At 47.2% G+C, this 14,960-nt stretch overlaps 1 protein-coding gene across 1 annotated transcript; it reads right to left on the bottom strand.

The window, feature by feature from the left end:
* Nucleotides 1-266: 266 nt before the first annotated feature.
* On the bottom strand, nt 267-10,831 carry CAMK2N2 (calcium/calmodulin dependent protein kinase II inhibitor 2). The gene is made up of 2 exons (XM_069618811.1): nt 10,336-10,831; nt 267-4,999 (listed from the first exon to the last, which is right to left on the bottom strand). The coding sequence occupies exons 1-2, from the start codon at nt 10,499-10,501 to the stop codon at nt 4,929-4,931; spliced, it is 237 nt and encodes a 78-aa protein (XP_069474912.1). The 5' UTR covers nt 10,502-10,831; the 3' UTR covers nt 267-4,928.
* Nucleotides 10,832-14,960: the final 4,129 nt, after the last annotated feature.

Genomic DNA, 14,960 nt, shown 5'->3' with positions numbered 1-14,960 from the left:
CTTCCTCTCATTCATTCCTTTTGCCCTACCTTCTCTCCTACATCTCCACATCTCAGCCTCTTCCCTCGCCCCTGTCGCTTTCTTTCCCCCTCCCTCTCCTCCACTTTCTTTCTTTTCCCCTCCCCCTCCTCCCCTGTTTTCTTCTTTCTTTTCCCCCTCCCTCTCCTCCCCTTTCTCCCCCCCCCCTCTTTCTTTCTTCTCCCTCCCAGCCCCCCCGCACTCGCCGCCTAGCATTTCAGAAACAGCCAACCAGGAGGCCTCGCGTCTTTATTTCCACTTCTATATTTTATTCATTTCGCTGGTTCACCAAATACAGTGAAAATGGCGCGTCAAATGTACAATGGATAAATCTTAGAATGTCATGACAGATTTTTTGCTTCGTTGTATTCATAAAATGACATCATATTATTGAAAATATTAAGGTTTCCATGCACATCAGACCATAATAAGCATTAAAAAAAAGAAAGGTACAAAATTAAAAACACAGCTATTAACATCCCAAGAAATAGGACTCAAATAACTATCACGTTATTTGGCGACATTCATAAACAGTGCAATAGTTTTCTCCAAAGTCATCGGGTTCCGATCACAAGTCCCATCAACAAAGCGGAAATCACAGTTTCGGATTTCGTAAATACAGCCGGGGCATGCGTCATCTTCCGCCAAGACTCCATGCCGGCGTCATGACGTTTCCCCCTTTGCTCGTTTGCTCACTCTGCGCCAAGTGCCGCTGGCTTTCACGACACAAAACGATGGCAGACGGTGTCGCGCGCCCCAACCGTACTTGCATCGACATTGTTGTGCGCAACAACAACAAAAAAGAATGAAACCCGATAACGTCCAACAAATCCTTCCTCGCCTCCCACCCACCCTCACGCAAAATACTGATGTACCGATTTAGAACAGAGACCATCCACAGGGTTTGTCAAGTCTTGTGTTCTGGAAAATTCTCGCTTCGTTGACCGCCCTGAAAAATAAAATGAGGATCACCTTTCGATGCAAACATGAGACGTCAGACGAGCATATATCATTTATAACAAAGATTCGGGTATAAAAATACAAATATGAGTTCTGTTAAAAAGGAGCGTGCCATGGTGAGTATGACCATTGGCACCGTTCTTGGCACCAGGACCGGAAGCTCATGCAAAAAAGATGGAGCAAATAATGTCTTTTATTATTTTATTTGATTTTATTTTTTGCATTTTTTGTGGTTTTTTTTTGGGTGACAGTGAAACAGCTCACTGTCTTGAAGTCCGTCCTCGCCTTTCTGTCTCTCTTCCCATCACTGCTGCTGGCTGTCTTTCTCTGAAACTCTTTTTCCCTTGTTTTCTTTTTGTTTTGCTTCCGATCTGCTGGTATGTTGCAAACTGATGGCAGTGTGAGGGTTAGAAATGGCGGGTGACAAGGTGGGTCGTGTAGCTTGGCCGGTCGGCCCTTGTATATTAACATCTTGAAACAGGATACAGAAAACTTCGACCACGGATAAGTTCGCCTCTATATACGGACATATATAGGCAGCGATATAAATATATTCCACAACTATATACTAGTACTGGACTAGCTAAGTATGATGAACGAGTAAAGTGCAATGCTAAACGAAACCGCTCCCCCGGTGGGAGCGCGAATGGTTCTATCATTTCGGAGTGAAAAGTCTTCAGCTCTGCGGTAAACAGCACCATCAAATAGGTTTCCAGCCACCAGGCGCAGGGCGGTGAGGGGCGACGCGGGCTCCGCCCGCTGCGGTGGAAGGCTGGGGAGCGGGGAGGCAGCTCGCCCCCAGAAGTCTCTATAATTGACTGAGCGTGGCGCGATAAAAACCAGGCCTCTCTTGAAAAAAGTGCGGTGTGTGACAAAGGTGCGGGGTTGGGGGGGTTCTAGGTGACAGAGAAGCTGTGCCTTGGGGCGGAGAGGCGTTCTGCAGCTGAAGTGGTGCTGGCGTGTATCTTTCATGGGGTGGGTGGGGTGCTAAGATTAACAGCTCTGATGCACTTAGGTGTGGGCCAGAGGGCAGGGTCCCCAACGAATTGGGTCTGGCGCTATTCGGGGCAGCTCTTAAAGAGACGCCTGCAAAACAGAGAGGTCCTAAAGACATGGGCAAGGGGCTGAAATGAACAGCACCTTCAGAAAATGATTGGTGCTGAAATGGACAGCTCCTTTAGAAAAAGACGGTGTGAAATAAACAACCCCAATTGACAAAGTGGGGTCGGGGTGTTTACAACGACAGCTCCCAGAGATTTAAAAACATGTGTTGACATTGACAGCTTTTGTAGTGAAATATATGGTTCTGAAATGGACAGCTCCCACAGAGACGGATGTGTGGTGAACTCGTCAGGGTGGACTGGCCTATAGGGAACTCTGGAGATCCCCCGGTGGGCCTCTGCACCCTGAGCCTCTTTTGTGTGCTAACCTATTTTATTTCTAAATGTTCTCATAGGAAAAGGGTTGGGCTTGCTGACAACGTGTAATATAGGGCCACTTTGAACATGATTTCCAAGGCCTCTTTTGGTTTCCAGCCCACCCCTGTAACTCGTATACGTTCAGATCAATAACTCATGTAGGTAAATATGCGCGCTATAATGGGCAAAGTGTCTACAGCTGGGCATGGAACAGACATGGATAGCGGTAATAATGAACGGAGGGTGAAATGAACAGCTCCTCTAGGGAACAGCGTGTTGATCAGCAGATCGCAAAGTGTGGGGCTGTTGACAGCTCTTGGAGCAACATGTATGTCTAGAGGTATGTGTGGTGAAACAGTGAACTCATATGTAGGATAGTAAGGTGTTCAAATGGCTAACTACTGTAGATACATATGTGTGCTGTGGCAGGCAGCCCCTTTAGAGCTGGGTATGAAAGCGAATTGGATAGCTCCAGTAGGGACTCCAAAGATGACAACGTGATGTCCCCTGTAGAATAATGTATGGGGCTGACATGGACAGCTGCTGCGGAGAAGGAATGCATGCAGAAATGGACTGCTCTTACAGAGGTTGTGCTGAACCGAACAGCTCCATTGGACAAGTGTATGCTTTCAAACGCCCAAATTCTATAGAGCAGGATGCGTTGGAAAGTGCAGAGTTCAAACAGGCGATGGCATGATACTCAAATGTAATGATTCCATGGGGAATGCTATTTTTTTAAATGAGTTTCTTCCATCGATAATGATAAGCCATAAAATGGACTGCTCGTATGGAAACGTGTATTTATTGTACTAAAACAGGCATCTTCGTAGGGAAAAGCGTGTGCTGACATGAACATCTATTATAGAGAGGCCTGTTATGCTGCCATTAAGTGCTCATATGTGTATAGGGTTAGTGCTAAAATGAATAGGTCTTATGCGGGCATGGGTGTGCTATAATGGTCAGCTTCTATTATACTAAGTGTGTAGTTGAAATCGACGGCGCTTACAGAGAAAGGAGGCGTCGATGGATAGCTTCTATGGGGAGCGCAGCGCTGCTAAAACTGATGTATCCTACAGAGAAATGTGTGTTTTAATACACAGCTCTAATATAGATTAATATTGTCTTAAATGGGCTGTCCCTATATAACTAGGCGAGAGCCTACAATTAAAAATTGTAATAGATTGACATGGGTGCTGAAAAGGATAGGCTACAAGGAGGAGTGTGTGTTGCTGAGATGGAATGACCCTACGGTATTCGATATTTAATTGTGCTGAAACGGGCACCTTTATTACAGGTGGGATATGTGCTGAAGTTAACAGCGTTTACATAGAGGGGCATGGCGCAGACATAGACAAGTCCTAGGGAGGTAGAATGCTGCTTTGATCGACAGATCCTACAGTGCTGGGCATCTTACTGCAGTGGACACATCCTATGTAGGTGGCTCTGGTGCCGATATAGACATCCGTTTAGGTACCTGGGGCTCAATGTATGGATCGCCTAGTGCCTGAATGTGGCCTGCCCCCAACATACCATATTGACATGTACAGCCCATACACAACTAGGTATGGTGATGGAAACGGACAGCTCCAGTGAACCTAAGGATTGGACTAACACTGCCACGCGGTAGCCCCTAAAGGGTCAACCTACAGAGAGTGACCTTAAGGTGGGTAGCTTCTCACTGAGATGAGGAGGACTGAAATGGGCAGTTCCAAGAGAGACCCGGGGACGCTGGGGTTAAAGGTGTGCAGAAGTGGCAATTGCAATCAAGGTAGCATGATACTGGAGAATGGAAACAAAACATGCTGGGGTGTTTTCTGCAATTTCCGCAGAACTCGGGAATGACTGCTGCCGGCAAACATGCACACGAAGGAGTCCGCGCCCATGTAGCGGCGCTAAAGTAGACGCCCTTCCTGGAGATATGGTGCTGAATTGGGAAGTTCGCAGGGTGTGTGGTGCTGAAGAGAGCAGTTACCATGGTTTGTGGTGCTGAAGTGGACAGCTCCCAGGGATGTGTTTCTGAAGTGGGCATCTCCCACCGCGTCGGTGCTGAAGTGCACAGCTCCTACAGGACTGGTGCTGAAGCGGGCAGATGGCACGGGGCTGGTGCTGAAGTGGACAGCGCCCGTCGGCTGGTGCTAAAGTGCACAGCTCCCACGGGGCCGGTAGTAAAATGGAGGCTTCCCCGCGAAGGCGGGGGGGGGGGGGGCGGGGAGGGTGAGGTGGACAGCCCTCCACGAGCAGAGGGCTGCTGTTGAAATGGACAGCTCCGCAAGAACGCGCATTGGCAATACTGAGATGGACAGCGCCCCTGCCTCTCCAGGGACCTGATGCCGAACGAGTGCTGAGGGGCACCATCAACAAAAACCGATCATTGGCGTGGGTTCTGGTGTTGGAGATAATGCCAGCAGCCTCAACGTCTTCCTCTTCTCTTTCCTCGTTGTCCACAATCCACAAACATGCACGGCCAAAAGTGCTTTAAAAATCAGAGAAACAGTCGGCAGATCTCGCGTTTGCAGCCTCCGGCTCTCCACCTTACACCCCAGAAGACGATTTATCCGCCATTCCCTTCAGCACCTCGTCTATTCTGTCATCTTCAATGACCACTAGTGATGAGGGAGAGGGGAAGAGAGAGAGAGAGAGAGAATACAATCGTTAACAGGCTGCATCTGATGTGCGGATTTACCGTCAAAACATGTGTGTACATTAAGGCGCCCCAAGAAGGAAGGATGCGGCTGCACGCCGAGCGGTAACCTGCACCCTTGAGAAAATGGCTATACAACGATCGATTAATCGATGAGCGATACACCAGTCAGTTTAGCTATGTGTCTATCTTTGACATGTGGCACAACGGATACATGGACCGCTGATTGTTCTATTAAACATGAATATTAGAGCGTGTGTGTAAACACACGCACATTTGATTATTCTTCTTTAAAATTAAAAACAGCTTGTCACAGTTAATGTAAACTTTTCACACTGACCACACACAAACTAACATTACATAATCTTACATAACTACATACATAATCTATTAACAATCCAAACTAATCTCAAATCCAGGCTATATAGCATTATTACAATTTAATATACAATGCAATTAATTATTCTACCAATCATATTAATAGGCAACCACGCGCTTTGTGTGTCTTTGCATGCAAACAGACACCAAACGTAAAAACAGGGGGAAACGCATTGCACAATGGAACAACACCATTTACTTGTATCCGGGGTTACTGTACCCAGTGATACAGTGTTTGTTATCTGCAGAATATCCATAGATATATATATATATATATATCGATATTATCGACAACGAAAACAAGACAAAGTATAAAAATGAATATACATGCATGCATAGCTATTACGTCACCATCAAGATCTAGAAACAGTTTGTCATGTCCATATGACACATTTAGAATAACATACAAAACATGTAAAACCCCAGTTATCAATGAAGTTTGATTTCCTATTAAAATACTTTCCCAAAATTGATCAGTGGATAAATGGAATCTATCCGCTCTTTTAAGGCTGACCCTGGGCATTCAATATAACAATGTTTTAATGTCTCCCCACCGTGATGGCAAACACATCTAAAACAGTGTGCACCTATAAAGGTAAAGAAACAATACTTATAGTCATAATTTACTTGGGTGTCTGTTTGGGGTTTGTATTCATGACAGTAGTTGCAGTTTTCTATCATCCATAAAAGTAAGTGGGTGCACACCGGTGCTCTTTTGTAGAAGCAGTCAGGGCGTTAGGGTGCTGCCTGCCCCTGGTGCCACCCACACAATTCTGCAAATTTGTGGGAATTTTTGGTCCACCGTGGATCCACAGTGATGACTTCTACCAAATACCCTTGGCAGCCAGTTTAGATCCAGTTCTTTGGAACTGGGGTTGCAGTGTTATGTAATGTAATGCATCATTTGTATAGCGCCTTTCACCATTGGCATGGTCACAACACGCTGTAGGTTGAACGCCCAAAGATGGACAGAAGTCAAGGTATGGGACATTTCGGGAAGTGCTAGCATACGTGTTATGTCTAACACACAAAATCCCTATGACGCGTGCAAGCCCCATCAATTCAAATGACCGTAAAGATATCCTAGAATAGTGCTCCGAAGGTATACCAGTGGCAGCTATGCGCTACACAAAACACTCCTTAAGTTACTGCTTGAAGAGATTAATGTCACAAAATGTGATATCTCCCTCTGCGACTAAATAGGTTTCTCGTGGCAACATATAACATGACCATAGTTTAAGATCACAATAGGTTGTAATCACAGCAGGCTGGTATCCCAATAGGTTCACTTGAGTACAGGTTGACATCAAGAGAGGTTGCTTTCAAAATTGTTGCCTCACACCATAAAAGACGTATATCGCAACCGGTTAATTTCACAACACATCCCGTTCATCGTGTGTAACGTGACACTAAGCTCATGGGACAGCAGGTTACAGTGATAATGGAGGCACGTCACAATTCGTTCGGGTGACGTCACAATAGATGCCCATAGGAAAATAGGCATGGTGTGCCAATCAGACATCTCTGCACGCCTTCTGTTGCTGATTCTAATTGGTGGAGCAGGCTCTCAGCTCCACCTCTCCCCACCCCCTCTGTTGTCATGGGCCCCCCGTATCACCATGCAGGCACACGGGTGCCCTTCTTGCGAGCCTCCGCGATCCCTCACCCGTAGCCCGGTGTCTACCCACTATGTGCTCATCAGCAGGGGCTAATGTGTGTCGGGAGCAGGTAGGGGGGGTCTTATAACGAGTAGTTTCTTTCATTGGGGACTTCACAGACCTGATCCTTTCCAGAGCCTCTAATCGCCTTATACAGAATTATGCTACAGTCGGGTTCGATCCGATGAATCGGCTGTTAACCACCTTCCACTTCATTTAAAAGACCCCCCCAAACTGCAGATGTAAAAACCTCTCCCTGACCCCGCCACTACTAGCGGCAGGAGGGAGGCTGGTCGCTCACAATATCAACAATAAGTTCTAGCGCCCCCTTCCGCTGTGGTTGAAAATGCAATATAACGTGTTTGGTCTTCGTCATTGAATGCTTGTCTCTGTGGTATGATGGATGTGTATGGCTTTATCTGCACATGCTTTCAGTAAAGGGAACAGCCCTTTCAGAAGACGTTTGGTTTATTTCCAGCTCCAAACCTCTACAGCGGTGACTGGAGCAGTGTAAAAGCGTTATAACATAACATAATATGTGTATTAAGTGATGGCCGGGAAGGCGCAATTGACCCATCATGAACTTTGAACATAACATTGAAAATAAATGTACAAAACTTTAGCTCTGTATCTATCACCATCCATCCCTTCCTACAGCTACACACCAGTGGACATAGCTCCCAATAGATCCATCTATCCATCATACCCAACCCCAGCCATCTGCATGTCCGTCCATCTACACACTCATCCATCTATCATATATCTATCCAGGCATATACCTGTATATTCACCCATCCGCCTGCACGCCCACCCATCTGCTTCTACTTGTACATCCATTAGCCTACACATCCATCCATCTTTCCATGTATGTATCATCTATTCATCCATCTAGCTGCACATCCATCCACCTATCATCCTTCTGCATCTATATCCATCTATTTGCCCACACATCTATCCATCCATCTGTCCATGTATGTACCATCTATCTATTCATCCATCTACCTGCCTGTATACCCACCCATCCATCTTCCTGCACATCCACCCATCTATCATCCATCTGCCTCTATATCCATCCATCTGCACATCCATCCATGTATCAGCTATCTATTCATCCATCTACATGCCTGTATATCCATCCATTTGCCTGCACATGCAGCCACCCGTCTTCTATTCATCCATCTGCCTGCACATCCACCCATCTATCACCCATCTGCCTCTATATCCATCCATCCATCTGCACATCCATCCATGTATCAGCTATCTATTCATCCATCTACATGCCTGTATACCACCCATCCATCTTCCTGCACATCCACCCAATTATCATCCATCTGCCTCTATATCCATCTGCCTGCACATCCATCCATGTATCAGCTATTCATCCATCTACATGCCTGTATATCCATCCATCTGCCTGCACATCCACCCATCTATCATCCATCTACCTCTATATCCATCCATCTGCACATCCATCCATGTATCAGCTATCTATTCATCCATCTACATGCCTGTATATCCATCCATCCATCTTCCTGCACATCCACCCATCTATCATCCATCTGCCTCTATACCCATCTGCCTGCACATCCATCCATGTATCAGCTATCTATTCATCCATCTACATGCCTGTATATCCATCCATCCATCTGCACATCCACCCATCTATCATCCATCTGCCTCTATATCCATTCATCTGCACATCCATCCATGTATCAGCTATCTATTCATCCATCTACATGCCTGTATATCCATCCATCTGCCTGCACATCCACCCATCTATCATCCATCTACTTCTATAGCCATCCATCTGCACATCCATCCATGTATCAGCTATCTATTCATCCATCTACATGCCTGTATATCCATCCATCCATCTTCCTGCACAACCACCCATCTATCACCCATCTGCCTCTATATCCATCCATCTGCACATCCCTCCATGTATCAGCTAACTATTCATCCATCTACATGCCTGTATATCCATACATCCATCTTCTTGAACATCCACCCATCTATCATCCATCTGCCTCTATATCCATCTGCCTGCACATCCATCCACGTATCAGCTATCTATTCATCCATCTACATGCCTGTATATCCATCCATCTGCACATCCACCCACCTATCATCCATCTGCCTCTATATCCATCCATCTGCACATCCATCCATGTATCAGCTATCTATTCATCCATCTGCATGCCTGTATATCCATACATCCATCTTCCTGCACATCCACCCATCTATCATCCATCTGCCTCTATATCCATCTGCCTGCACATCCATCCACGTATCAGCTATCTATTCATCCATCTACATGCCTGTATATCCATCCATCCATCTGCACATCCACCCATCTATCATCCATCTGCCTCTATATCCATCCATCTGCACATCCATCCATGTATCAGCTATCTATTCATCCATCTACATGCCTGTATATCCATCCATCTGCCTGCACATGCAGCCACCCATCTTCTCTCTATTCATCCATCTGCCTACACATCCACCCATCTATCCACCCGTAAGCGAAGTTCAACTCCAATGTCCCGCTAGCGTTCACCACACAGGCATCCACTAGCGAACAGGGTCTTAATAAATACACCAACTTATATGCAAATATATGCCTACAACGGGTTCGTTAGCAAGAAAGCCATGGGTGGATATGTTAAGTAGGCCCTTGGGGTGCAGTGAAGAGCTGGGGCTGCCGTGCTTTGTGGGGGCCAGCTTTGCTCGCTGCCTTCTTTGCTCTGTATACACACACACGCGCTGCTGCAGTGCATACGGACTCGGCCTCCCCCTGCACAACGCTGCAGACAGCCAGGATTTATGTCCGCGCGAGGCGTTCCAGCATGTTCTGCACCCGGGCTGCCTGGAAAGGCCTGCCAGCTGGGCCGCGAGCTGCGCACACAGGAGGGCGCAGAACAGCCCGTGGTCACCCCTAGCGAGAGCCACGTCCGCCTGCAGGTGCCAGAAAGATGTCGCTCCGTCTCGGCTGTTTAGAATCTATTGATGCTCAGGGCTATTCGAGCGCTTCGTGGTATTTTTCTAGTAAAATGAAATCCAAAATCTGCAGGTGTAATCCCTCTCATTGAACTAACTGAACAGAATATGTTTACATGTTTCGATGCATGTTTCCCAGCCATGCAGACTCCTTCGTCGGGAAGCCCCAACACAGACCTGCGATTAGGTGGAAACATTCCGTGTTTTTTCACACCCACAGAAAGAACCCCTGAGGTGCCAGTCGACTTAAACGCACCCTTACCTCTTTTGGCTCTCCCGATCTGCCCCAATTTGGGGGGCCGCTTCTGCTGGTTGCCCCCGAAGAAAGAGCTGGTGTCCTGCAGGCGGCAGCTGAAGGAGAGCTGCCCATCGCTGTCGGAGCCGTAGCGGGCCATCTTCTCCTCGCTGTAGGGCAGGATCTCGGACATGGTTCCAGGAAGACGGAGAAAAAGGCTGTGGGAGAGGCGCCCTGCTTCTCGGTGCCAGGAGATGCTGAAGCGGGGCTGCAGCTCCTTTCAGGCGTGGGGTCTTGCCGGGGAAGGTAGAGGAGCGGACCTGGGCGCCTTCCTTACGGGCTCGGAGCGGAGGATGGAGAGAGATGGAGCTGCGGACCCTGCGCTGTCCCTGCCAGTCTTTGGAGGAGTCTGGGAGAATCCTAGCGCCTACACGAAACCCCAGGCGGAAGAGTGAAGTCATTCATCCGGGGGCGGGCCGACCAGGGCTTGGCGCCGCCTCCTTTGTGCCAGGCACCAGGAGGCAGGTGAGGAATAGCAAACGGACTGCAGCAGAGCAAGCGGCTGGGCGCACACACACACACACACACACACACGCAGGGAAGGGGAGGGGCACAGGAGCTCCAAACACAAAAACACTCTTTATTTCGGTTTCCCTCCCTTGCATCAGCCGCTCCTGACTCGGCACAGCCCTCGCTACAGCACGTGCCTTTTCAGGCTCTGGAATGTGTCCTATTTGCCTTGCTGCTTCTGTTAATCTCATTTCTGTTAAACATAACTGATTTCGAAGCATTTTGCTCCATCGTGCCCCTCCCACCCACCACCGCAGACTGGAGCGCCATTCACAAATCTTCGCTGCTCCCTCCCCTCCCCCTCTCACCTTCCATTCTCATTCACCTGTCACCGTGCTGTTATGGATCGACCCCCGGCATGGACTCGGTTTTTTCCAGGCTCTGGTTTCCCGCATTGCTGCAGAAAAGCCTTCCCTTTGCCAGTGTTGTGGGGGGGCGGGGAGGGGGATTTCCGCTCCTTGTGTGAGTGATATCATGGGGCTTCCTGCCTCCACCCCTCGCCCTCTTCTCCGGTGCATGTCTTGCATCTGTTTGTTTTGTATCTGGGGGAATTCTTTACAATCAACCAGGGGTGGTAGCGGAAAAAAGGAACTAGTCGTACTCTGGCTTCATCCAAAAAGGAGGGAGTTGGATGGTCGAACATATGGGCAGGAGGGCGTGTGGGGTGGACGGGTGGTGAGGATTCGGGAACGTCGAGTGGGGAGGTGTGGGTGTCCAGGGTCACAAACTTTGGATTCAAAGGAGCTCAAATAGTTGGATTTCAAGGTCTACAGTAGTAATCTCTTACAGAGTTTACTTACAAAAACAAATTGAATAATAAAGCATTTAAATCCTTACAGCAACATATCAAGCCAAAAGAATATCATTGTGGTGTGTTCTAGCACCTCGAAGCTCTCTTGTGCTAGATGGAATTACCAATAAAGATCTCAGACCAAATAACTGGAGAGACTCAATGAATATGGCAAAGTACTACTTTATTCTCAGTTTAATAAAGCAGGGTCAACTAGGAGACATCAGACGGATGCTTGCACAGTCACACACAAACTTGTTTATACAGAGGTCTTATACCACAACATGCCTCATCTATGACATCATCCTATGTGGCAAACCATAAAACGTATTAGCGGAGTGTTGTGAGTGTGTTGCCTGAGCCTGATAGCATTTCTGCTGCTCTGCGGTGCAGTGTGCAGTCATTCCTTGCACTCTACTAATCAAGGAGGAGTCACAGTACAAAAACCCCAACCCAACGCGGTGTGGAGTGTCGTGAGTGTGTTGGCTGAGCCTGAAACTCTTTCTGCTGCTGTGCAGTGCGGTGTGCCATCTTTCTTTGAACTCCACTAATCAAGGAGGAGCCACACTACAAACACCCCAACCCAACGCGGAGCGTCGCGGAGTGTTATGAGTGTGTTGCCTGAGCCTGAAACTCTTTCTGCTGCTGTGCTGTGTGCAGTCTTTCTTTGTACTCTACTAATCAAGGAGTCACACTACAAAAACCCTGAGCCAACGCAGCATGTAGTGTTGTGAGTGTGTTGGCGGAGCCTGAAACTCTTTCTGCTGCTGTGCGGTGTGCAGTCTTTCTTTGCACACTACTAATCAAGGAGGAGTCATACTATAAAAACCCTGACCCAACGCTGAGCGTCGCAAAGTGTCATGAGTGTGTTGCCTGAGCCTGAAACTCTTTCTGCTACTGTGCGGTGCTGTGTGCAGCCTTTCTTTGCACTCTACTAATCAAGGAGGAGTGACACTACAAATGGCCCAACCCAACGCGAAGCATCGCAGAATGTCGTGAGTGTGTTGCCTGAGTCTGAAACTCTTTCTGCTGCTGTGCGGTGTGCAGTCTTTCTTTGCACTCTACTAATGAAGGAGGAGTCACACTACAAACACCCCGACACAACGCAGAGCATCGCAGAGTGTTGTTAGTGTGTTGCCTGAGCCTGAGCCTCTTTCTGAGGCTGTGTGGTGCAGTGTGCAGTCTTTCTTTGCACTCTACTAATGAAAGAGGAGTCACACTACAAACACCCTGACCCAACGTGTAGTGTCGATGAGTTTTGTTAGTGTGTTGCCTGAGCCTGAAACTCTTTCTGCTGCTGTGTGGTGCGCTGTGCAAGCTTTCTTTGCACAATACTAATCAAGGAGGAGTCATGCTACAAACCCCCCAACCCAACGCGGAGCGTCACAGAGTGTTGTGAGTGTGTTGCCTGTGTTTCCTGGGGATTCCAGGGGCCGTAGAGGCGGATTTAGAACTTACATGCTCCTGTATGAAGTTGGTTTGGTGTCCTGATGCGTAATTCTTTGCCATCTCATCTTGCATGGAATTGGCCTGTATCCGCAGCTAAACCCGCTTATTACTGCTGGTGGAAGCATATTTGTGGAAATCTGTCTACAATGAGATGGCTGATGATTCAAATAAGCGGATACTGGGAAGCTCACAAGGTAAATGTCAGGCTGATGTAAGTACACCAAACCCCCCAAATGAACTGCCTTTAATTCCCAATGTGTTTCCAGTGTCATTGAACACGGCAGGTGGTGTGGGTGCAGTGGGCCCAGCCCAGCAAGGCACCACAATGAAACCCTTATGTGAAAATGCAGGAGTCACCCTATGTGAAGCAACCTCTTCCGATACCTCGGTTAAGGACGTCCCCAGCAACCCGGGTATCCCAGGCTCCCAGGGTAACACTGAGCGTGAGGATCTTCCTGCTAATTTTGATGAAAATATTATTGCCTCTTCCTGCTAATTTTGATGAAAATAATATTGCCCACACCATTGCTCTGATTTTTACAACTTCTGGGCGATTAATTACCAAAGCGCAAGAAAATGGTCCATTTGCTGGTTGCAAGTTCTTTACAGTGAAGCAATCAAAATCAATGTCCACCACTTCCCCATGCAAAAACCCTATTTTGCTGTGCACAACCAGCGATTTACCGTCGTGGGAGATATCCGATGCTGACATACTACCAGGGGCTAGTGTTGTGAGTCACTTACTTCCTCTTGGTAATCTTCAGTATACCCCATGAAATGGTGCTGGTAACTTGGACTCTCACATGCAAATAATAACTGAAATTCAAGTACTAAGTACTGAAGAGCCAATTTCATGTGGAATCAAGGAGGAGATCATCGATTTGAGGATAGGTCACGGGTTGAGTCAGTCTCTTCCAATGGCCCGATTGCAGAGTTTGTGCGTGAATCTATCAGCCATGCCAATATCTCTACTCTCTTGTCTCAGCGAGTAGTGATCCGTACTACAGGATGTGATAAAACAGCTTTGGTTGCATGTCAATCATTTGCTCTGGAGGTGCCAGCTTTGATACACAAAGAAATGAGCCAGCCCGACATTGTTGACCTTCCTGGCATGGAGAATACCAGTGGGAACCCTGAAGTTGTATTCAGGCCATCACAGGAGGTGTTTACTGTGGCAGAGAAAATGACAAACAGTATTGTGGACCCGGTTCCTCTACACAGAGACGAATGTTGAGCAGTGAATGTGGGGCACTCTTCCTTCAATCAAATTCATAACTCTGGTCTTGTGAGTTATACTCCTAATATGAACCAGAGGTTTAACCTATCGAGGACGACAACTGTAATTCATTCATCATCAGACTCAGAGGCAAGTTCAATGGAAGGAATGGAAGAGCAAAGGCCTCGTAAGTATGATCATGGCCCTAAATTCAGGCGAGAACCAAAACGTGAAAGCTCTGGACAGCCTGATTCAGCCACATCTCAAGCCATCATTATGTCAACAATTAACAACTCCTTGGCCCTGATTTTAAAAAAAACTTTATGAAACTCTAAATGATAACTTTAGAGACCAACTAACCTTAACTGCCATGGTGAACTCCAAATTCATTTTCATTGAGTCATTTATGAACACAATTAAAAGTGTTTGGGAACAGAACATGGTTGCCGAGATCAGCACCCAAAATTAACTTTTAACTCTATTGAAAGAAGTGAGAGAAGAAAAAAGTACTGTTGAATTTATCAAGGCATTCTAAAAGCCACTATAAAGATCAATGGCCACAGTCCAATGCAACATCAGCCTCAGTTCGCAGGAACTTCCATAAATTCACAGAGTGTCTTGGTCGAG

The sequence above is a fragment of the Ambystoma mexicanum genome, chromosome 10 (assembly GCF_040938575.1).
Source record: "Ambystoma mexicanum isolate Mex_15411 chromosome 10, UKY_AmexF1_1, whole genome shotgun sequence".
NCBI lineage: Eukaryota > Metazoa > Chordata > Amphibia > Caudata > Ambystomatidae > Ambystoma > Ambystoma mexicanum.
The sequence above is the reverse complement of the archived record's forward strand: the minus strand, read 5'-3'. Positions and strand labels throughout refer to the sequence as shown.

Bases quoted from the DNA above. Each gene is read 5' to 3' on its own strand.
- CAMK2N2 (XM_069618811.1), bottom strand. From the start codon at position 10,501: ATGTCCGAGATCCTGCCCTACAGCGAGGAGAAGATGGCCCGCTACGGC. The intron at 5,000-10,335 runs GTAAGGGTGCGT...CCTCATCACTAG, and splicing joins GATCGGGAGAGCCAAAAGAG to TGGTCATTGAAGATGACAGA.